Source organism: Mytilus trossulus, chromosome 4 (assembly GCF_036588685.1).
Source record: "Mytilus trossulus isolate FHL-02 chromosome 4, PNRI_Mtr1.1.1.hap1, whole genome shotgun sequence".
NCBI classification, from domain to species: Eukaryota; Metazoa; Mollusca; class Bivalvia; order Mytilida; family Mytilidae; genus Mytilus; species Mytilus trossulus.
Genome location: NC_086376.1, coordinates 79,552,773 through 79,578,646, shown reverse-complemented (window position 1 = coordinate 79,578,646; position 25,874 = coordinate 79,552,773). Strand labels below are relative to the sequence as shown.

At 32.3% G+C, this 25,874-nt stretch overlaps 1 protein-coding gene across 12 annotated transcripts in view; it reads left to right on the top strand.

Annotated features, from left to right (window-relative positions):
- Positions 1-25,874, top strand: part of LOC134716067 (nuclear hormone receptor HR96-like) — a 155,730-nt gene that overhangs the window by 63,353 nt on the left and 66,503 nt on the right. For all 12 annotated transcript variants that reach the window (XM_063578804.1, XM_063578800.1, XM_063578797.1 and 9 more), the window contains one exon: positions 18,871-18,980. In XM_063578804.1, coding sequence (XP_063434874.1) covers positions 18,882-18,980 — 99 coding nt within the window. In that variant the 5' untranslated portion in view covers positions 18,871-18,881. The remainder of the gene's footprint in view (positions 1-18,870; positions 18,981-25,874) is intronic.

The window sequence follows — 25,874 nt, the reverse complement described above, 5'->3', positions numbered from 1 at the left end:
ATTTCTTCAAACTTTTTTGAGAGGATTAATATTCAACAGCATAGTGAATTGCTCTAAGAGAAAACAAAAAAAATAAGTTCATTAGAACACATTCATTCTGTGTCAGAAACCTATGCTGTGTCAACTATTTAATCACAATCCAAATTTAGAGCTGAATCCAGCTTGAATGTTGTGTCCATACTTGCCCCAACCGTTCAGGGTTCAACCTGTGCGGTCGTATAAAGCTACGCCCTGCGGAGCATCTGGTTTCATGTTGATATGCATATTGTGCAAAATGTCATCTGATCTTTTTTTCTAGTGCTTATTCATTTGATGTGGAATTCAATCATTCTTGTGCAGTTCGTCATATTTGTAATAGACAAAAGTCAATTTGGAAGGAACTGAAGCAATCATTCTATTCCATTATTTTGATTACAGAAAATATTCTTGGAAGGTCTAACTTTGTTGAAACGACCACACAGAATAATTAGAAAACAAACTATGCTGTCAATTCATTTGACAATCATTCCCAGTTATCTAGTTCTTTAAGTTTATGCTATGGTTAAATTAGAGTACATATATGCCATTGGCATTTGCAATATTCTCCAGTTTCAAACACATATTGATCAAAATAATTTCTATTACCCCACATCTTAGGTTTATAAAATGTTGCTTCTATTGATAAAAGAAATAGGTCAAGGGTTCAAATACAGTACATTTTATTATATTAAGAATGCTCATCTGATTGGTGTTTTTGTTAGAATCCTACCAATCCTTACTAATTATAGCATCCAAGAAAAAGAATGGTTAAAATGGACAATTTTTATTCTGTAATTTATTGCTTCAGACAAATTGCTGTAGCATTTTATTTTATGGGATTTATTGGGAACCAGTGGTAATAATGTTTTGTGCTGATTTGGAGAAGGCTTTATTAGAAAGGAAAGCTGTGTTTACTTCAGACAACAAATCGTGGCTACAGTTTACCTCAACTTTAAATGGTAATTTTGTTGTTGTAAACCTATAGTTGTGGATCTCTGTGTATATTTTTGAGACTTGTTGTGTTAAAATTATGATGGATTGTGTCTGGATATTTAAGAAAAATGTATGGAATCTTTTTAAGCATGTTATTCATACACAATACAATGTATTTCTTGTTTATAACCAAATCCATCTTAATTTGTCCACAGTATTGAATAATGCATAAATTTTATACTTTTTAATTTAACACTGGAATCAAAAATATATTTGATAAAAGTCATCTGTTGTTTTGAAAATCTTTTCTATTGCTATACTTTCAAGTTATATATATTATTTTGGCCCAAAGTTAAATTACCCTTTAACTTCACATTCTGCAATGTAGATGATGTCATCTTAAATAATTCAAAGTTTGGTGACTTATTATGTTGATCGCATCTATCCCATCAAACTTGAATTAAAGGACACCGAAGATAAGGTTAAGACTGCCTTATCTTGACTTACATGTAGAAGTTGTCAATCAGTGTAACGTTTGAGAACAAAACTTACAACACAAGAAATGATTTCAGCTTCCCAATTGTGAATGTTCTATTTTTATGTAGAAATTAACATTCCAACAGCACCTTCACATGGAGTAAAATCTACTAGTTGATAGGATAACCTTGAGGTAGCATTTCCTATCATGATTACCATGACAAAAAGTTGCTGCTAACAAGGAAGCTGAGTAAAACAATCAAGGGTACCAATTCATGTAGTTGATGTCATCCCTTTGAGTTTGTTGACATTATGAAAAGTCTGTTTTACAGATGTAGTAGATGACAACAGATGTTTTCCAGTGATTGTAACCACAATCTCACCCTATTTTCCTTGAAGGTGACAGCACCAAATTTGTACTTACATGAGTTATACTGATGCCACATGTTAATCAGTTATAACTCAGGTGCCACATGTTTACTAGGATCTATTTACACTCCTGGAGCACCTGAGATTTGCATCCGAGGTTCAGGTAGGTAGTGTAGCTCAGTCTTTACCCAGTAGAATTTTTCATTCTGTTGTGTAGGCTGTTGGTTGTCTTTTTATACGACCGCAAATTTTGAAAAAATTTTCGTCGTATATTGCTATCACGTTGGCGTCGTCGTCGTCGTCGTCGTCGTCGTCGTCGTCGTCGTCGTCGTCGTCGTCGTCCGAATACTTTTAGTTTTCGCACTCTAACTTTAGTAAAAGAGAATAGAAATCTATGAAATTTTAACACAAGGTTTATGACCATAAAAGGAAGGCTGGTATTGATTTTGGGAGTTTTGGTCCCAACATTTTAGGAATTAGGGGCCAAAAAGGGCCCAAATAAGCATTTTCTTGGTTTTCGCACTATAACTTTAGTTTAAGTTAATAGAAATCTATGAAATTTTGACACAAGGTTTATGACCACAAAAGAAAGGTTGGGATTGATTTTGGGAGTTTTGGTTTCAACAGTTTATGAATTAGGGGCCAAAAAAGGGCCCAAATAAGCATTATTCTTGGTTTTCGCACAATAACTTTAGTTAAAGTAAATAGAAATCAATGAAATTTAAACACAATGTTTATGACCACAAAAGGAAGGTTGGTATTGATTTTGGGAGTTTTGGTCCCAACAGTTAAGGAAAAAGGGGCCCAAAGGGTCCAAAATTAAACTTTGTTTGATTTCATCAAAATTGAATAATTGGGGTTCTTTAATATGCCGAATCTAACTGTGTATGTAGGTTCTTAATTTTTGGTCCCGTTTTCAAATTGGTCTACATTAAGGTCCAAAGGGTCCAAAATTAAACTTAGTTTGATTTTAACAAAAATTGAAACCTTGGGGTTCTTTGATATGCTGAATCTAAAAATGTACTTAGATTTTTGATTATTGGCCCAGTTTTCAAGTTGGCCCAAATTGAGGTCCAAAATTAAACATTGTTTGATTTCATCAAAAATTGAATAATTGGGGTTCTTTGATATGCCAAATCTAACTGTGTATGTAGATTCTTAATTTTTGGTCCAGTTTTAAAATTGGTCTAAATTAAAGTGCAAAGGGTCCAAAATTAAACTAAGTTTGATTTTAACAAAAATTAAATTCTTGGGCCTCTTTGATATGCTGAATCTAAACATGTACTTAGATTTTTGATTATGGGCCCAGTTTTCAAGTTGGTCCAAATCAGGATCTAAAATTATTATATTAAGTATTGTGCAATAGCAAGTCTTCAATTGCACAGTATTGTGCAATGGCAAGAAATATCTAATTTCACAATATTGTGAAATTGCAAATTTTTTTTTAATTAAGAGTTATCTTTCTTTGTCCAGTTTAGTAAGCAAGAAATATCTGCAAATTTTTTTTTTAATTGGAGTTATCTTTCTTTGTCCAGAATCAACTTAAATCTTTGTTACATACAATATACAATGTATATTCACTTTTTACTACCAACTGATAAATTAAAATAATCTTTACCATTCAGTGATAACAAGCAGTTTTTTTACATCTTAATATTTTATGATGTATTTAAATGAGTAGTAATTGTTGCAAACTCCATTAGAATATTTTAATTGAAATTAGTTTTGGAATAAGGGAAAGGGGGATGTGATTAAAAAATTGGGTTCAATTTTTCTCATTTGAAATTTCATAAATAAAAAGAAAATTTCTTCAAACATTTTTTTGAGAGGATTAATATTCAACAGCATAGTGAATTGCTCTAAGAGAAAACAAAAATTTTAAGTTCATTTGAATACATTCATTCTGTGTCAGAAACCTATGCTGTGTCAACTATTTAATCACAATCCAAATTTAGAGCGGAATCCAGCTTGAATGTTGTGTCCATACTTGCCCCAACCGTTCAGGGTTCAACCTCTGCGGTCGTATAAAGCTACGCCCTGCGGAGCATCTGGTTGTTCTTTGTTAAGGTGTTTTCAGTTTATAGCCTTTGGCTTTGAGTTTGAATAACTTTTAGTAGACAGTTAGTCCAAATAAATATGATGTCTTGAAAGGCTGTAAGGCATCAAAGCAAAACAAATATAATAATTTAAAAGGTCTTAATTATTTAGACTAGATAGACAATCAGAGAATTATCATTGGAACTTCTTTCAAATTTGATATTAATTTGTTTAGCTTTATGCAGTCAATGAAACATGTCGAATATGACCCACTTGGTTGATATCGCTCAGTGAAATAGAAAGTTAATTCATGTGCAGCGAATAAATGCACATACAAAATACTTTTGTATGCATAAATGGCAATTAAACTTGAATAGCATGTTATGGTAAAAAAAGTCTTGAAAAAAACTTGTTTTATTATAAACCCAAGTGTGACGCTGGTTTTATTACATAGTACACATCTTATTGAGTGTGAACATCTTTGATCCCTAAAATGCAGAAATAATTTTTGAGCTAATTTTAATTGTTTTTGCTTTTGATGTTTCAGACATCATTGCAGACATTTTGAATTGATCTATTCAGTCTGGTATTTGAATTATGACATAATTTACGAATATTTTGACTACAGAATATGTATACTAGAATAGGTAAGCGAGTACGTATTTCTATTATTTTGTAAAAAACAGTTTTTTGATGTATACAGTTTGCCAAAAAGAAAGATGAAAGGAGTGCTTCAACTAACACTGAGTAAGAATATTGAAATCATTATTGTGAACACTAGAAGAAATTAACATAAATGCTTTATTATGAAGTGAAGCCATGATGGTATGTTTGATTTTGTTCCCAGGTGTTGTAAATGAGGAAAAACACAACTTTTTAGTTCTTTGGATAGAAATATAAGGAGGTAGTGCTAATTAGAATTGTTTAAGAGTTCAGCAGGGAAAGATATTTCTGACATTCCTGTCATAGAGAAGTTTTAATGATCTGCAGATTGTGAATATTATATTAAGTACACCAATCATTTATAAATTTTTCAATTGTATTCACAATATGGTATACAAAGTCAGTCAGATCGTCAAGGACCCACGGACCCAGGCTTCCTTTATAAAAAATGACTGTCATTCTGTCAAGATATAGGAAAAGTGTTTGTGGAGGTTGTTTACCAACCATTGTACAATCAAGTTTGAACTATGAAAATAATGATTTGGGCAAAAAACTCGTCACAAATAATAGGCTTTTAATTTTATACATCAGATGTGTGTTGTTGTCTAGAAGAAAAGTAGTGTTTGATTTAGAACAGTTCTAAAGGCAAATCAAATATGAAATCGATTTAATACATTACAGAAAGCCAAAAATCTCTAAAATGATGTGCCAAATTGGCTAAGCTAGACTATCTATACCAGAGGGTTGAAAAACCTTGTTGATTCAAAGAACTGAATATTTCAAGAACAGAAAAATAACCAAATCCAGGATGTCATTACTGACAAGCTGATTACCAGTATTGGACTGGTCTCTGTAATCAAAGGTTTCCTGTCTTGCTGCTACAGATCTCTGCAGTCAAAGGTTTACTGCCTTGCTGCTATAGGTCTCTGTAATCAGTGGTGTCCTGCATTACTGCTATAGATCTCTGTAATCAAAGGTTTCCTGTCTTGCTGCTATAGGTCTCTGTAATCAAAGGTTTCCTGTCTTTGCTGCTAAAGGTCTCTGTAATTAAAGGTTTCCTGTCTTGCTGCTATAGGTCTCTGTAATCAAAGGTTTCCTGTCTTGCTGCTATATGTCTCTGTAATCAAAGGTTTCCTGTCTTTGCTGCTAAAGGTCTCTGTAATTAAAGGTTTCCTGTCTTGCTGCTATAGGTCTCTGTAATCAAAGGTTTCCTGTCTTGCTGCTATATGTCTCTGTAATCAAAGGTTTCCTGTCTTGCTGCTATAGGTCTCTGTAATCAAAGGTTTCCTGTCTTTGCTGCTATAGGTCTCTGTAATTAAAGGTTTCCTGTCTTGCTGCTATAGGTCTCTGTAATCAAAGGTTTCCTGTCTTGCTGCTATAGGTCTCTGTAATCAAAGGTTTCCTGTCTTGCTGCTATAGGTCTCTGTAATTAAAGGTTTCCTGTCTTGCTGCTATAGGTCTCTGTAATCAAAGGTTTCCTGTCTTGCTGCTATATGTCTCTGTAATCAAAGGTTTCCTGTCTTGCTGCTATAGGTCTCTGTAATCAAAGGTTTCCTGTCTTTGCTGCTATAGGTCTCTGTAATTAAAGGTTTCCTGTCTTGCTGCTATAGGTCTCTGTAATCAAAGGTTTCCTGTCTTGCTGCTATAGGTCTCTGTAATCAAAGGTTTCCTGTCTTGCTGCTATAGGTCTCTGTAATCAAAGGTTTCCTGTCTTTGCTGCTCTAGGTCTCTGTAATTAAAGGTTTCCTGTCTTGCTGCTATAGGTCTCTGTAATCAAAGGATTTCCTGTCTTGCTACTATAGTTCTGTTATCAAATGTTTCCAGCATTGCTGCTGTAGGTCTCTGTAATCAAAGGTTTCCAGCATTGCTGCTGTAGGTCTCTGTAATCAAAGGTTTCCAGCATTGCTGCTATAGGTCTCTGTAATCAAAGGTGTCCTGTCTGGCTGCTATAGGTCTCTGTAATCAAATATTTCTTATCTTGCTGCTATAGGTCTCTATAATCACAGGGATCTAATCTTGCTGCTGTAGGTCTCTGTAATCAAAGGTTTCCTGTCTTGCTGCTATAGGTCTCTGTAATTAAAGGTTTCCTGTCTTGCTGATATAGGTCACTGTGATTAAAGGTGTCCAGCCTTGCTGCTATAGATCTCTGTTATAAAAGGTTTCTTATTTTGCTGCTATAGGTCTCTGTAATCAAAGATGTCCTGTCTTTCTGCTATAGTTCTGTTATCAAATGTGACCAGCTTTGCTGCTACAGGTGTCTGTAATCAAAGGTTTCCTGTCTTGCTGCTACAGGTCTCTGTTATTAAAGATTTTCCTGTCTTGCTGCTATAATTCTCTGTAATAAAAGGTGTCCTGTCTTCTGCTATATGTCTCTGTAATCAAAGGTGTCCTGTCTTGCTGCTATATGTCTCTGTAATCACATGTTTCCTGTCTTGCTGCTATAGACCTCTGTAATGAAGGGTTTCCTGTCTTGCTGCTATAGGTCTCTGTAATCACATGTTTCCTGTCTTGCTGCTATAGACCTCTGTAATGAAGGGTGTCCTGTCTTGCTGCTATAGGTCTCTGTAATCACATGTTTCCTGTCTTGCTGCTATATGTCTCTGTAATTAAAGGTTTCCTGCCTTGCTGCTATAGGTCTCTGTAATCAAAGGTTTCCTGTCTTTCTGTCATATGTCTCTGTAATCAAAGGTGTCCTGTCTTGCTGCTATAGGTCTCTGTAATCAAATGTTCCCTATCTTGCTGGTATAGGTCTCGAATACGAAGACTTTATTTCTCATAAAACTACAATTACATAGTTATAGAGAACATACATAAATATAACTATAAGGTACAAATTTTACAAGGATGTGTGAACAATACAATGAAATTAACTTTGAGGACTGACTTTACATTTATAACTTTGATAAATTTACATAGTTTTTCTAATATTACAATATTACATGAATTAAACAGTTAATCAAACTTATAGATATTAGGGTTAGACCAGCAGTATGTAGGTAAAAAATTCTCTCTGTAATTAAAGGTTTCCTGTCTTGCTGCTATAGGTCTCTTTAATCAAAGGTTTCCTGTCTTGCTGCTGTAGGTCTCTGTAATCACATGTTCCTGTCTTGCTGCTGTAGGTCTCTGTAATCACATGTTCCTGTCTTGCTGCTGTAGGTCTCTGTAATCACATGTTTCCTGTCTTGCTGCTATAGACCTCTGTAATCACATGTTCCTGTCTTGCTGCTATATGTCTCTGTAATCAAAGGTGTCCTGTCTTGCTGCTATAGACCTCTGTAATCACATGTTTCCTGTCTTGCTGCTATAGACCTCTGTAATAAAGGGTTTCCTGCCTTGCTGCTATAGGTCTCTGTAATCAAAGGTGTCCTGTCTTTCTGTCATATGTCTCTGTAATCAAAGGTGTCCTGTCTTGCTGCTATAGGTCTCTGTAATCACATGTTTCCTGTCTTGCTGCTGTAGGTCTCTTTAATTAAATGTTTCCTGTCTTGCTGCTATAGGTCTCTGTAATCACATGTTCCTGTCTTGCTGCTGTAGGTCTCTGTAATCACATGTTTTCTGTCTTGCTGCTGTAGGTCTCTTTAATTAAATGTTTCCTGTCTTGCTGCTGTAGGTCTCTGTAATCACATGTTTCCTGTCTTGCTGCTGTAGGTTTCTGTAATCACATGTTTCCTGTCTTGCTGATATAGATCTCTGTAATCACATGTTCCTGTCTTGCTGCTGTAGGTCTCTGTAATCACATGTTTCCTGTCTTGCTGTTATAGGTCTATGTAATCACATGTTTCGTGTCTTGCTGCTATAGATCTCTGTAATCACATGGGTTTTTTTCTATAGCAGTAATACAGGTCACACTGATTACAGATACTTATATATAAAATAATTCTGAAACAAAGGCCACAGTCAGATTGCTGAGGTCACTATTAGAAGAAACTCAAACACTAAGCATTAGGTTGTACTTGTGCTCTGTTTAATAGTTTATTATGTCATTTCTTCTGCATAAAATATAAAATTATGTAATAAAGCAATTTCTAAATTTTCAGTTCAATTTTGAAAATGTCAAATGCAATGAATAAGATATATCCAATAAAAATTTAATTCATCCTGAATTGAGCATGCATATCCTTTTTCCTAGTTGGACTAAAATCAATATTTTGGCTGCCCCTTCAATCAAAACATGATGTACCACTGCCCAAGGTTACAGAGGAATGTTCAGTGCTCACAAATATGTTTCAACTTGCCACATTTTCAATGATCCCCTACAGAGATCTACAGCAGCAAGACAGGAAACATGTGATTACAGAGACCTGTAGCAGCAATGCAGGAAACATGTGATTACAGAGATCTATAGCAGCAAGACAGGAACATGTGATTATAGAGACCTATTAGCAGCAAGACAGGAAACATGTGATTACAGAGACCTATAACAGCAAGACAGGAAACATGTAATTAAAGAGATCTATAGCAACAAGACAGAAAACATGTGATTACAGATACCTACAGCAGCAAGACAGGAAACCTTTAATTACAGAGACCTATAGCAGCATGACAGGAAACATGCGATTACAGAGACCTACAGCAGCAAGACAGGAACATGTGATTACAGTGATCTAAAACAGCAAGACAGGAAACATGTGATTACAGAGATCTACAGCAGCAAGACAGGAAACCTGTCATTAAAGAGACCTATAGCAGCAAGACAGGAAACATGTGAATACAGAGACCTATTGCAGCAAGACAGGACACCTTTGATTACAGAGACATATGACAGAAAGACAGGACACCTTTGATTACAGAGACCTTTAGCAGCAAGGCAGGAAACCTTTCATTACAGAGGTCTATAGCAGCAAGACAGGAAACATGTGATTACAGTGACCTATAGCAGCAAGACAGGACACCTTTGATTACAGAGACAAATAGCAGCAATCAAAGGAATCTAATCTTGCTGCTATAGGTCTCTATAATCACATGTTTCCTGTCTTGCTGCTATAGATCTCTGTAATCACAGGTTTCCTGTCTGCCTGCTGAGTGCTGTAGGTCTCTGTAATCACATGTTTCATGTCTTGCTGCTGTATATCTCTAATCACATATTTCCTGTCTTGATGCTATAGATCTCTGTAATCCAAGGTGTCCAGCCTTACTGTTTATCATTTTATTCTGGTATTACCTAAGTTGAACAAAGGTATACAGAACAACATTTTAATTTACATTACATTGCATTGTTCATTTGCTGCCATAGGTCTCTGTAATCAAAGGTTTCCAGCATTGCTGCTATAGGTCTCTGTAATCAAAGGCTTCCAACTTGGCTGCTATTCTCAGGTTCCTTTAGGTCTCCATAATCAAAGGCTTCTAACTTTGCAGCTATAGGTCTCTGTAATCAAAGACTTCTTACTTTGCTGCTATATGTCTCTATAATCAAAGATTTCCAACTTTGCTGCAGCGCAGAACTTTATCTGGTTCTATAACTCTTAAAACATTTCAAGTCTTTTTATGAAAATGATCCCTATATTCCATTTGTTTCAGTTGATGCTACACAAACATTTGCACCTGAGATCACCCTCAGTTTTTCTAGGGGTCTGTGTTGCTTAGTCTTTATTTTTTATGTTGTGTTTTGAGTACTTTTCAGTCTATTTAATATTATCTGTATGTCTTTTCAGCCATGGCGTTGTCAGTTTATTTTTTTATAAGTTGGAAAGTCCCTATGGTATCTATTGCCCCCTTTTTTGCATCCATACTTCCAGTCTTCATGCAGTACAAAACTCTTTATCCTGTCAAAATATTTAGATTTGCAAAAGTGCATAATAATGTCAACTCTAAAATCTGTACAGATCTAATAATATCTGAAGCCGAAGGTATCTAATGGTTTTTGCTGTTTAAGGTTTCAGGTGTCAAAATTAAACAGATCACTAGAACCATTTAAGAGTACAGATCTGATTTACACACTGAATTATAGGTTCCTGCTTTGGTAGAGGATCATGGAAAATGTGACAAGGTGAAACATATCTGTGAGCACTGAACATTCCTTTGTAACCTCTGGCAGTGGTATATCATGTTTTGATTGAAGGGGCAGCCAAAATATTGATTTTAATCCAACTAGGAAAAAGGATATGCATGCACAATTCAGGATGAATTAAATTTTTATTAGATATATATTATTCATTGCATTTGACATTTTCAAAATTGAAATAAAAATTTAGAAATTGCTTTATATCATAATTTTATATTTTTTTTTATGCAGAAGAAATGACATAATAAACTATTAGATAGAGCACAAGTACAACCTAATGCTTACTGATTCAGTTTCTTCTAGGATTGACCTCAGAAATGGCTTTTGTTTCAGAATTATTTTATTCAAAGATTCTTTTCCAATGGCAACATTTTTTTCAAGGGCCTACATATGATGATTCACGGTCAAAGTCAGACGGCAAAGTGTTTTGAAAGTTAGGCGGTCATTACCTAAAAAAGGAATATCAAGTACAGGATATTTTTTATACGATAGTCGCCTTAAGGACAATACACTTTGAAGTCAGTGACCTGCCCCAGTACAGTGCTTACAGTGCCAAGACGTCAGCATAATCAATAACAGCTACATAGAATAGGCAAAATAACCTACAATGATGTAACATCTATTGGATTTCGTTCTTGATAAGTACACAATTGATATCATTACTCGTCATATTTATTGAGTCCATTTTAATCAGATTTGTTATTACCAAGTAAAGTTCAGTTTAGAACCATTCTGTAAAGAAAACAGAATGTTATTTGGTGCAAAAATAGATATGTGGAGGATAAGGTTACCATGACATTGACAATGTTGAGAATATAAATGAAAAAAAGTTAAAGCTATTATGCTAGAACATGCTTACTTTTTACAAATAACAGGTTAAACTAATGCTGTGTAGTGTTTAGAGGAAAGTTGTATGTCTTATTCTCTTATGTCCAATAAATGTCATGCTGTTATCTGTTTTCCTCAATACTACATGTACTGTTTTAAGAAATGTTTTCTGTTTACTTAGTGTTTTGAGACGTGTGTCTATTTCTCCAATGGCTTTGAACACTGTTGTCTATAATTTAGTGTTTGAAGGAATGTTGTCTCAGTGTTTGTCTCTAATTCTTTTAAGCTATACATACTCTTGATTATTTTCCATCATCTTTGGAATTTGATTGCCTTCTTGGTGTTGTCCATCCTTTTTATATATGAATAAAAGGATAAAAGCTAATGCTTATTATAAAGAATTTCTTACTATTGTTTTATACAGATTTTGTAATCTGTTGATATTAGTGATATATGATCTTTTATTTACAATGACATAATGCAACAGTTTTACAAATTTGAATGACATTTCATACCACTTCTTGATGTTACCATGTTAAGTAATATTCTATAATATTAATAACATGTTCTTTAAACATGCTCAGATAAGTATGCTGTCATTCCACAAATTGACAACATATATGAACTTAAGTGAACTTTATTGGCCTATCTCATAAATAATCTCATAGTAGGCCTTTTCACCGCTAGAAAATTCTGACATTCTTTTTTTCCTGATAATATACCTGTTGCTTAAATGCAAAAACATATCTTTGATGCCACTACCTGAAATAAGGTCATTATCATGGTAAACATTTATTCTGATATCTTCTATATTATGGCCACACATTTTGTCTCTAGTTGTGTTAACTTTCAATATTATTATTATTAGCTAATCATCATTATCATGATCATCATTATCCTAATCATTGTTAACTTTATCATCATTTAGTCACTTGACTTTCTCATTTAACAGTTACAATGAGATATAAAAGTACATTATCTGATTTCTTATAGAAATCTATAAATGGTATAATTGGGTTTTGTATTTCAAAGCAGTGTAAAAAAAATCAGGGGATCCTGTCTAGATGAGAACATTGCAATTCCAAACTCATTAAATCATATATGGAAATTATTCTGCTGAATATTTTATTTTATTTTACTATGAGCTTTTGATTCTTACATTTTTATTTTTAAATCATGCTATAATTTTATTGTTTTTAAATGATTTTATGAATATTTGAAAATGTTTTTTTTTTAATTTTCAACATCTGGCAATCTTCAAATGCATGTAATCATAAAGTGAAATAAGTTTTACCATTTTATGCCATTTTACTACCAGAACTTGAAATAATTGTCTGATTGGTTGTCAGGATGAAATTTGTGAAAGTTCAATAAAACAACAATTATTGACTGACTAGAAATTCTCAGAAGTTGAAGACATAAAATTTGATTTTTTTATAACTTCGATGTATTTCCAAAAGTATAAATCTGTCATTTAGAATTTATTTGGCATGAGTTTAAGGAGGTGAAAAATGTGCCTGACTTCTTCATCTTATGGGACATTTTCAATAAGAGGATAATTAAAATGCCTAGTTTTTACTTCATAAAATAAAATAAAATAAAATAAATTTACAATCGAAAAGTGCATTTTAAGATTAACAAAAGATTATTTTGATATTCAAACGCACCTTATTTCACTTGAATCATTTCTTTGTCTTTCTAGTAATGTGAATTGTTAATGCTATTATATTTACATTTAGGGTTAAAATAAGAAAATGATAATGGAACCTGTCAAGTAAGATATGCAAGCATGTCTCTAGGTGCAGGATTTTCTGTCTGTATCATAAGAAGGCCCATTAGTGGCCTTTGGCTGTTTTCTGCTCTCTGGTGTGGTTGTTCTCTCTTTGATACATTCCCCATATCATGCATCAACAGTTGTCAAAATGCACAGCTGAAAAATCAATATGTTGATCTATATGTTGTTATCCCTTAAGAGGCTATAAGAATGTCTTATTTGGCAAGTACAACTTTAAAACTTTTAGGTTTGAATATTCAGTTTAAAGGTTACTACAGAAAAAAATCTTTTCAACTCATGAAATTAATAAAGTTAAAGTGTTGTTATAATTTAATAAAAGAAAAAGGGAAAACAATCATTAAAAACTTGCCAAAACATGTGAAGTGATGAAATGTTGCATATGGGGAAACCAGTTTTATCAAGCAAACAACCTGTACTCTATGTCTATAGACAAATGTCCACCTTACATGTAAAGGGTATATAAAAACAGAGCTGCAGTTATTTTAGCAATGTTTATCTAACCTTATTTGATTATTGATGTGACATTTATTAGAATTTGTATTGTACATTTGTTTCCCACACGTCAGTGACATCAACAAGATTGCACAAAATGTCTTAACACTTATCTAAAAGTCAAATCATTAATATATATTACATAATGAATCTTGTAGATATCAAATTATGTTAGACCATCTTTCATCATTACCCTACCCCTACATTTTGCTATAAGTACATGTAGACTTTCCGGTGTATAGTAAATCATTGAAACAATTTTCTGGATAAAATTAGGAAAGAAATAGCTGTTCAAAATTATACAGTATATCAAATATGACCGAAGCCTCGCTGATGTATATAATTAACACTAGTCTCAAATTCATATTCCAATCATATATATATTATGTCATGTCAGACTTCCTTAAAAGAACAATAATAAATCCCCCTTCTTCAGGAGTGTAGTATTTGGAGAACTCATAAAGAACTATTCTATCAGAACTTGCTGATTTGACAAATCTAATATAGAGAAAATATTGGTTGCCGTTACTAATGCACATCAATAAAGGAAAATGAAAAATGAACATCCAATTTTAACGTTATTTTTTAGTTGCCAATGAGATATAGAATCAAGAGAAATGACCCAGACTCATCTATCTTTGTGGTGTGCCAATAATTTGTGACTCAAGTTGAAGATAATAGCTAGTGGTATTGTTATTTAGTTTGGTATATATTGAAATCAATAGAGAAATGACAGAAAAACTTGACACTCCTTGTTTCCGTAGATAATTAGAAGTGTCACACTGTCTGTAATACTAGGTAGGGTAAGAAACTTCATAAGTGTTCTTGTCATATAACTATTGTGTTCCTAATGGATATTATTAGACTGTTACGGTCATAATGAACTCCTGACTTTGGCTGATATTCCCAAGTGGGTCATCTTTAATTACCGCATTGTTTTCTATTTGGATCATCCAGGAGCAAAAGTGACTGACCAATATTTTTTGTAAGGTTTTCTTGAAATATATATTTAACCGCTAGCATTGATGTGCTTTCAGTGCTTGTTTAAATAATAAGATAAGTTCAAATTTTGCAGTTTTACCTTGTGCTTGAATAATCTAATGGAAATAGGAAAATAATTTAAGGACAAGGCCTTATTTGGCCTAAAACTTTTCTCAAGAACATGGAGCTTTTAAATATAGAATGCATGCATGGTCCTTCTTCAAATTTTTCTCCAATGTTGATATGCGTTCTATGGATATGTTGTTTTACATTTGTGATTTCACTGGCCTTTAATAGCTGACTTAGTGGTTTGGGCTTTGTGTAAATTGTTGAATGCTGTATAGTGACCTATAGTTGTTTATTATTTCTGTGTCTTTTGGTATCTTGTAGAGAGTTGTCTCATTGGTACCATACCTTTTTTTATACTAAGTGAAGAAATCTATACCTTCATGAATTTCTTTTGATATACTTCAGTCTACATATATATTATGCAAATATAGCCTTTATATGAGGTCGATACAAGGATATATTGACCTGAAAGAAGTATATTGACTGAGGACGAAGTCCGAGGTCGATATACTTCTTTGGGTCGATATATTCTGTATTGACCTCATGCAAAGGCTATATTTGTTATATTATTCATTTCCGACCATATTTGTATCAAAATCGTCATTTAGGTTTGTTTGAATTTTATAGATATTACATTGTCTCCTTGACAATAACAACATATTAGTTGTTATTTCATTTACTTTTTTTTTTTTACATCTAACTGTATTTGAAGATTTTTTTCGTCAAATAATCAATCACAGATATCATGTGTTTCAAAACGTTAAACAATTTCCTGAAATTTATTACATGACGTCACAAAATATATCGTTTTTTAGATATTCTAAAAATAAATGTGCGATATGCTTTTTGCTTTCCGCCGTTTTCTCTCTACCTTCGAAAATATAGTTTAACATGTGACTATCCCTAAACGAATCAAATTTGTTAAAATATATGAATTAATAATATATATATATATGAAGTTACCCGGTGTTGAGAGGGCATGATGAAGCTTCAAACACATTCAATAGATCCCACTTCAGATTAGCAAAAGAGAAAAAGTACTACAAAATTCTAAATTTTCTATCCATTCCCAACTTGCCAAACATATGTGTTTTTGTAGTCAAGATACCATTCCTTTTTGTGTCCCATCAGAAGTCCTTTTGAAACCATTTTCATTTCAAGTTTAGCACCTTGATAATAACAGTACAAGTCTTTTCTTGTCCTTATGTCCATGAGGTGTTTATTTCAATTTTCTGTATGAGGCCACACTTAAAAATATTTTGGTTTGCCCAAACCCTACTAAGGTGGAGACAGTGGGTATGAGGTATATATAGGTAGGCATTTTCTTCTTTTTTTTTCAAAAAAAGAAATTGAAGTATCAGATGTTTAAGTCTTCATGCCTATTTGATTAAAAAAACTTCTTCAAATCAGGACAATAAAAGAATTTGAGTAGGCAGCTTTTTTCTGGGTAGGTAGCGTTTGAGCAAACAAACCTATTATTTATTATGGCCTTATTCTTTTTATATTTCATATTGAGTTTCATTTATAATTAATTGATTGTGTTATTCATCAGGTGCAAATTGAAGCGGTGTTGAATTCAACACCATTCAGGAAATGATAATGTCACAACAAGTTTTATTTTTTTATTCAGTGCTGTTAATGTTTTATGTTTTCCTGTTTTTGTTGTATCACTGTGAGAAATGTAAATATGTTTTGATTTTTGGTACCTTTAGTTTTTTACACAAACAATGATAAAGACATTTTAGAAATAGTGCACTTGTGCTTTAGAAGAAGGTGTGCTTGTTATGTTTGTATCTCTCAGATGACATAAGCTATTTGTATGAATGGAATCTTAATTCATAAAACATGCCTAGTGAATCTGGTGTGGTATTATATAATGAATTATGTATATTGCTGGTTCATAGGTGGTGCTTTTTTATAATTAGGAAATCTATCTCCCTAGAGGATAGTTTTGACATTATGCTTTTATAATTACAAAAATATGAGCACCTTGCTGAGGGGTAAAACTGATATGTTTGAATGTAAATTGAAAGAATGTTTTTTACAGATGTTTAATTAATGGTTTGTGTAGAATTTCTTCAAAAATGTTTTTTCGAATATTTAAACCATGAGAGTTGATGGCATTTGGATAGGATATTGAGAGGAAAAAATGTAGAGAAAGGTAATAGAGCAAATGAGTTATTGCCAGCAGAATTAAAGTATGGGAGAGATGGATGGTGAGTTAAGCCCGCAGAAGGAAGTGAAAGAAATGTGGAGAACTTTAATTGGAAGGCAACATGAATCTGATGGACTGAAAACTGGGGACAATGTATAAAATGTTCTTGTTCCAACATGGTCTCACTGGTTTTCTGTTGAACCAATATCAGATGTAGTAGTGTTTCATATTATGCTGAAAAAAACAATCTAATCAAACACACCCTTTTATTTGAATATTTGTTACACTTCAGCTGGTCCTATAAACCTTAAATATTCATTCTTGAAGGTCTGTTATAATACACCTTATCACTAATCCCGTCTGACCAGGCTGCTTGAAGTTTTGACGCATACAACAATCACTTTTCCATTGTGGCGTCAGATATTTTGATTTATGACGTCAAAATATTAGGGGAATTAACCTGTGTGATAATCCAGTAATGGCAGACAAATAGCAATAAGGTGTATTTTGTCAAAATCTGAATAAATTCTTATTGTCTTGTAATTGGTATTAAAGCATCAAAAGTTCTGCAAAGAACACTTTCAGATCCAAGCCACAATATTAAAATAAGAAAGATTTTTTTTAATTCCTATATGAAATGGGAGATTTTTTAATGCAATCAGAATTATTTTTATCTGAGAAAAAACTCTTTCTGTAAAAGTAGTCATGCACCCTTAAGTTTATTGATCTAGGAAAGTTAAGCTCTTTGTGTTAAAAAAATGTCATTGCGGCCTGACTTTAGTGGATCTCGGAATGATTAGCCCTCTATGAAAATGGTAGACTAATACTAAATGTCCTTCCTAATTAACTTTTTTACCTCTTTAATAATTTTACAGAGCACTATAACTAAGAAATTCCCATTATACTGACATCTTCAGAGGAATTTAAAAATTATTGTTATTTGAAATTGAAGAAGATTAAATTAGGATACAATATGTAGTGGATAATTACATGAGATATGAAATCAAGACACAGTATTTAAAATAGCTACTTAAGAAACTGAAAACTACAAAATGAATAAGTTGTCTTAAAAACAGATAAAAATTTTTAAAGATACCAAAGGCCATTAAAAAAATCATGAGTGGAAGATCATGACCATTGCCAAATGTATAAAGACCAACACCCTGCAATAAAACACTACTCAAAAAATCAAAATTTAGTACCATAAACTCCACTATTTTTAAAACAATGGTGGTGGGGTGGGGTAAAGTGAACTGACTAGCAGTATTAGTAAAAAACCAACATCAACCTTGTGATGAAAGCTTGTACTAATACAAGCCTAAGATACAAGCATATTTGAAACATCTATTGAATTTACTCAATGTTCTGTTGAGGTTATCTCCCATTCAATGGAATTTTATATTTGTTGAATGTTGGCAACAAGAATAAAAAAAGGTTATTGAAAAAAAACCACCGAACAGACCTAAAAACACCCAGACCTCTTATCCATAGAATCACTTTATATTATTTAAATTAGAAATTGAAATGTAATTGAATTTCATCATGATCTTAAATCTTAAATATATGACAAATATTACCATGGACAGCCTAATACCAGGTTCTCTGCTGGTCTATTGTATATAGCACTAGGTTCTGACTGCTATGTTGCTCTCCTTTATTAAAATGCACATGTCTGAATATGACAGACAGAGATTACTTTTATAACTCGGTCATGAGTCTCTTTTAAAAGCTTGTGCTGCATGTGTTGGGTTTTTTTTTAATATTAGTTTCACCACTAAAACTATTCCTGAAAACACAATGTGGAAACTAACGTACATTTATGTTAGTTTTGTTATGCCAGAAGATTTGTACAGGTTGAAGTGCATGGGTAGTTAAATAATTTATTTATCTCCAATGGAGAAATAATGCATAAATTACAATAATAAATGCACCCAATAATTTCTGAATTTGCAGGATATTTTTTTGTTTTCAGAAATTTCTTTTTATAAAGTTTTAGGTTGACTTTCAAATGATTAAACACAAGTAAAAAGATTTTTACTGGTATTTTTTCAGATGATTTTTCTATGATGGACTCAACAAATTCACTGAGGGACAGATGGCCCTTTCAGTACCAAGATATAGACTCCCGGATGGACGAGGAGCCTATGTCAACCAATGGAGAGGTAAGCTGCATGTCTTTTATAATGTAGTATTTGAAAAACCTCATTGGAGGGACTTTCATAGAAAAATGTTTTACATTGTCATGTGATGGGCTTTTATAGCTGACTACATGTATATGGTATGGGTTTTCTTATTGTTCAGGACTTGTTTTGACCTATAGCTGCTTAAATTCATGTTATTAATGGACTTGATTGGATTATGTCAAACTATATCCTTATTTATGTTATTCAAAATTTTACTGAAACCTGTTTAAGCTGAACCCTTATTAAAGCAGAACTTAATTTTATAACCTGTCTAAATAGAACTCTGTGAAAACCAAAAACCTGTCTAAATGGAACTCTGTTTAAAGAATCTGAAACTTATATCAGGACAATCAATGAATATTCTTTAGTATTATTATGGTTTTAAAATGTGCAGGCTCAATCCTTTAGGAGTTACAAAAAAAAGAAGGTGTTTACATATATATATTTACATTCACGTCATGTCAATGAAATATGATGAATAAAATGTAGTGTAAAAACATCGAACTGAAAGAAATGAAAGATAAATAGACTTATATAGCACCTACATGGCAGCCATCCGAGATTAATTGGTCATTATCTTCTTATCTTAGTCAATAGTATATAAAAATCAATATGATTATATAAATGTCAGGATGAGTGGAAATAACTTAATACCATAGGGATATATATGTTTTTTCAGTTGTCCCTGTGGATATTATGTAAATTTATATTTGAAATGTAATTGTGTAATGAGCAATAACAGAACTATTATGAAACTTGTTCTAGTTGACCCACTTTATACTTAATAATGTGCTTCTTAGACTAAGAAAATGCCAAAAACTATATGTTTGCAGGGTGTAACAAAAAAAGTGTGGTTTGACCATGTGTCTAATCACAGTGATGTAACAAATTGAGTGTGGTATGACCATGTGTTTAATCACAGTGATGTAACAAATTGAGTGTGGTATGACCATGTGTTTAATCACAGTGATGTAACACATTGAGTGTGGTATGACCATGTGTTTAATCACAGTGATGTAACACATTGAGTGTGGTATGACCATGTGTTTAATCACAGTGATGTAACACATTGAGTGTGGTATGACCATGTGTTTAATCACAGTGATGTAACACATTGAGTGTGGTATGACCATGTGTTTAATCACAGTGATGTAACACATTGAGTGTGGTATGACCATGTGTTTAATCACAGTGATGTAACACATTGAGTGTGGTATGACCATGTGTTTAATCACAGTGATGTAACACATTGAGTGTGGTATGACCATGTGTTTAATCACAGTGATGTAACACATTGAGTGTGGTATGACCATGTGTTTAATCACAGTGATGTAACACATTGAGTGTGGTACATTTTTGTACGACCATGTGGTGTAACGTAGTGATTGTGGTTAGACCACTATGGTCAAACTACACTTCCTAATTGTTACACACTTCAATCAAATACTTTTTGCATCACCATGTGTTTAATCATAGTGGTGTTACAGTCAGTAAGTGCGGTTACTGACCATGTGTTTAATCAGAGTGGTGTAATAAAGATAGTGTGGTTAAACCATGTGTGTGATCACAGTGATGTAACAAATTGAGTGTGGTTAGACCATGTGTTTAATCAGAGTGGTGTAATAAAGATAGTGCGGTTAAACCATGTGTGTGATCACAGTGATGTAACAAATTGAGTGTGGTTAGACCATGTGTTTGAAAACAATGGTGTAACAATGTGGTTAAACCAATGTGTATAATCACAGTGGTGTAACACAGTGATTGTGGTTAAACCATGTCTTTGTACACAATGCTGAAAAACCATGTGTTTGTTCACAGTGTTGTAATAAAGATAGCGTGGTTAAACCATGTATTTTTTCACTGTGGTTTAACAAAGTGATTGTCGTTTAACCATGTGTCTGATCACAGTGATGTAAAATGGGGTGTCCAACAGGTTTTAAGACCATGGTGTTTGGAAACAGTGGTGTAGCAATGTAGTTAAACCATGTGTTTAGTCACACAGATGTAACACATTGAGAGTTGTTAGACCATGTGTTTGATCACTGTGGTGGTGTGGCCAAAAGAGTGTGGTTAAATCATGTGTTTGATGGCAATGGTTTAACAACAGGAGTCATGATTTTGTTTAGACCATGTGTTTAATCACAGTATTTTAACAAAGTTGATGTGGTTAGACTATGTGTTTGATCACTGAGTTATGACAAAGTGGTTTTACATTGTGAGAGTGTTTTGGCCATCTGTTTTGATCACAGGGGGAAATCAAAGCAATTGTAGTAAACTGACCCTGTGTTTGATTAAAGTGGTATTATAAGCAACATGATTACCACAAAGGTTCAAATTAAGTTCAAATGAAGTATTATCAGTAAGCATTTGATAAGTATATAATATTAGTTAAAATTTGATGACAAAATATGTAAAACTATCTGAAAAATGTAAAATGTTTTTAGCTGAGACTGAGGCATGAAAAAAGCTTATGATGTAAAAATGAAGTCATTGTGACCTCAAAATTGTCCATAGTTATGATGAAATTTTGACTTGCTGTTTTTGCTTATTACAACATTTGCCTTAGAGATGCATGGACCATCATATTTTTGTTAGGATGTGTATCTGACATAATACATCATTTTGTAACAAACTTAAGTTTGGGAAGAGTGGTGCAGCTTATTTTTATAAATGAAATATGCAGACCGTTGGTTTTCCTGTTAGAATGGTTTTACACTAGTAACTTTGGGGTCCTTTATAGCTTGTTGTTCGGTGTGAGCCAAGGCTCCGTGTTGAAGGCCATACATTGACCTATGATGGTTTACTTTTTTTTAAATTGTTATTTGAATGGAGAGTTGTCTCATTGACACTCACACCACATCTTCCTATATCTATTATAAGTGATTGAAAACAGGCAATCTGGCTAAAGCCTTTTAAGATATCCTGTTTATTATAATCTGTCAACATTTTTTTGGGAACTCAGATGGATCAGGAGGACAGGGGTCCCTGATTTCTTTCTGGCCTACATACTACTTTATTAAAGATATTTGCTGTTTCAAAAAAGTTTTTAAGTTGCGTTAAGCTATGAGTTCATCAAAAAGTAAAGTAACAAATATACCAAACTCCAAGGAAAACTCAAAAAGGAAAGACTCCCTTTATAACAACTGAAAAACAATGAAATACTTTTTCTTCAGATTTTGTTATATTTCAGATGAAATAAATATGTCATCCTTTCTTAATAGACTATTTAAATATCGCAGATTACCGATTTCATTGAAATATATCCTGAAACAGTACTTTAAAGGAGACCCTAATGGTAAATTGTATTGTTCATTAGCTTGTATAATCTGTTTTATAAGCACCCAGAGCTAAGTAATACCAACCTATTTTTATTTTATTTGCCAAGATCTATTGATATTAGGCACATTTCAAGGAATGAAAAACTACAACTTAAGTTCTCCAGAACATACATTTGTATTTATGTTTTTATAGCACTAGAATAGAAGACTTTTTATGAGAAACAAAATGAAAATAAATCTGTTTCTTTCCAGTCATTCCATAGTTTTTTTTTAAACATTGATACTGAAATATATATGCAAACAAAAAGAAAAAACATGAAATATTGGATTCAAAATTTGGTCACCTGTAAGAGCCTTTTGAACAAAAAGAAATTTTCCTATTCAAGCATGATGTATGGTCATGTTTCATGTATTTAACTTTGATGAATAATAATTAGAATAACTGACCACTGGTTCCTTTAAACACTCTGACTTATCTCATGTCAATAGTTGAAGTAGTTATATTGAATTAGAAATTGTTTACTTTGTTAAGAGTAAGCTTTATACACCTGTTTGTTAAACAATTTACTTCAGATTACAAAGCTAGTCACAATCACCAATGTTTAGAGAGGACTGAGGCTTTATTATTTTCTATATTCGAATCAGTAATACAATTTGAGTATTCAGATTTATTTACCAGAGTTGTAAGAGTATATATCAATGTGACAGTAACCTAACAATAGATAATCAAAATAGATATTTAAGATGTCATCCTAGTCTCACCTTGACAGTGGAAATAAATTAATAACACGTAGAAAAGCCTTGCATACAAATACAGAACAGATCATCTTTAAAGGGCAGATAACTCACCGATTTGTTATTCACAAACTTGTGCAACATTTAACAAGTTAATTAAGCATACAGAGATATGAGGTGTATTGAAATATCTATTATTTCAGTGGGACATCAAAATTTGTTTGTAAATAGAGCTAAGCTGACCAAGTTTTAGAATGTCTGATAATAACCTGATTTCAACAGAGCGATTAGAATTAAAACATAGACAGATATATTTGGTGAAATATCAGAAGCTTGCTAAGTGTTAACTGAAGAAAATAGAATGCTAAAATCTGAAATGAACGATGAAGAATCAAAATATATAATTTCAATGCTGTTATATTATCTTGACTTCAAATTATTATATTCCCTTTGATTAAACAGCCTCTTTAATACCCAAAATTAAAGAAAAAATACATGCTAACTTTGAATTCCTCAATAAAGGGACCAAGGTATGAAATTGATTGAATAAAAGAAAAAATACATGTTAACTCTGAACTCCTCAATAAAAGACCAAGGTATGAAAATGATTTGAACTCCAACCAGATATGTAAGGGTTACGTGGAGTATGTAGATACTTATTACAAATCCTTAAAGATTAATTTATATTTAAAAAAATTTGCAAGTCATATTGTAGGACATAAAAATTATATTGATTAAATTTTTCTTTTTATCAAAATCAGTCCAGACTCAAAGTTTGGCATGATATGATTTTAAATACTATTTTCTAGCTTGAGACTTTAGAGGACATGTAGACTTAAACGATCTTTTAGATTTTTATAAAATCCGGTAGATATTGTTTGATATTCAAATACAAACTATGTATATTAGCAATTTTTTAAAGTAAAAAATTGAAGTTACAGAACTGCAGAATTGTTCCTGATCCAAAGTAAAATTTGGTAATCTTTTGGAATGCTATTTACAGTTTGGTTTTAGAATTAATAAAAGAAAGCATTATAATGCCCCATTCAAAATTTGCATTCAGCTGGAAGCTTTTAGGAAAAAAAGAGAACTTAAAAATTTGGAGTATATAATAAAAAAAAAACATAATCAAATACAATGTGCACGCACCACGAATAGCTTTTAAGGATATATAAAATAATCAGAAACTTTTTGTTGAATGATATTTTAGTTTTTCTAAAATAAATTCAATTCAGTCCTTGATCTTAATTGAAATCTTCCAAATAGAGAATATAAATTCAGGGAGTAGATAAAAATCTGCCTTATTCAATTTTTCAATAAAATAAAGACATCATGTACAAGTTAATAGTATATTGAGAAAGAATAATAATTGTTTTGAAATATCAGTTCACTATCTTTTTTATGGCAAATATTTCAATGCACAATAAAGTTAAAATAGGTGTCATGTTGTCTGTCATAAAGAATAAATGGTTTGAAATGATTTAAAATTAAATAAAGCTTATCGATTTTGAATTTATAACCAGCTTTTGGTAATGTGTTGATTTAATGCATTTTTATTTGGATTGATAAAAATTTTCCATGCGTAATAGGGGTTTAAAATACTGTTATTAAAATTCATGTCTAATCATAAATATGATTTATAAATTTATATCTCTTTTGATCACAAAAATTATCTGATTTAAAAAAAAAAAAAGAAGATAAATATAGATCTGTAGAAACAGATGGTGTTACAGAAATATTGTTTATTGAAGCGTTCAAGAAAAAAGATAACAATGAGCTTATGTGACAAGATATATTAATGGATTAATAGGGGGACCAGGAAGTAACATCTCAAACTTGTCATTCCTGCATAATCAATAGAATATAAGATGTTGTCATGAGACAACTCTCAAAAACAGACCAAATGACATAGAAATTAACAACTATATTGGTCACCATGATGGCCTTCAACAAAGAGTAAAAGCCACACTGCAGTAACGCTGCAGACTCATGCTTTCTCTCTTCTTTCACTCAAAATGATATCTCTCTGTCATCCCCAAACCTGCCTACTGCCGCCTTGATCTTTTTATCTTTTTTTAGTTAAATATTATATTAATCTAGTTTGTCATGCTTTATTTTTTTTGAATTTACAGAAAAGAAAATTGTCAGTTACCATTTAAAATTATCAGATTCCCACATGTTATTTTATTTCCTTGCTTGATTTGTATAGTAAAATTTGATTTCTGATATTTGAACACCAGCATACCATATCTTTTGTTAGTAATTTAATCTTATATATCAGACAAGTGTTTATAAATGTTAGACATATTCACATCTCAAAATCCCCCCTTTTCATTAGCAAATAGAGCCATATTGTTTTATTAAAGTTATTCATATAATTAAATTTTTTTTTTACTGTTTTTACAATTTTAGAGACCAAATCAGTGGCTGACCCAGGGAAGGGTGTTCCTTGGATTGGATTCCTCCTTTTTTGGGAAGATCAATGCATTTAAATTGGGACATATGGATGGACCCACCCCTGCAAATTAATGGCTTATTTAATGGCTCATCATATTTGTTGCTGAATACTTTTTATGTATATGATCTACATGACATTTGTTTTTGACCCTCAAACTTTAAACGAACTTGTGTATATGTAAAGTAAACATGAATTTATATATATTTATATAAGTAGTTTTTATTTAACTTTGAAGGAATTAAATCACTATTTTATTTTCTATACTCAAATATTGTATTGTTATTGATCTGGGCCATGTTTCAGCCCATAAGAATTTAAAACCTGTGTTTGTTTTTGTCCAGTAGAATCAAATTCATTACAGGAAATTGACATCAATCTGAACATGAAAAGATCACTCAGTTC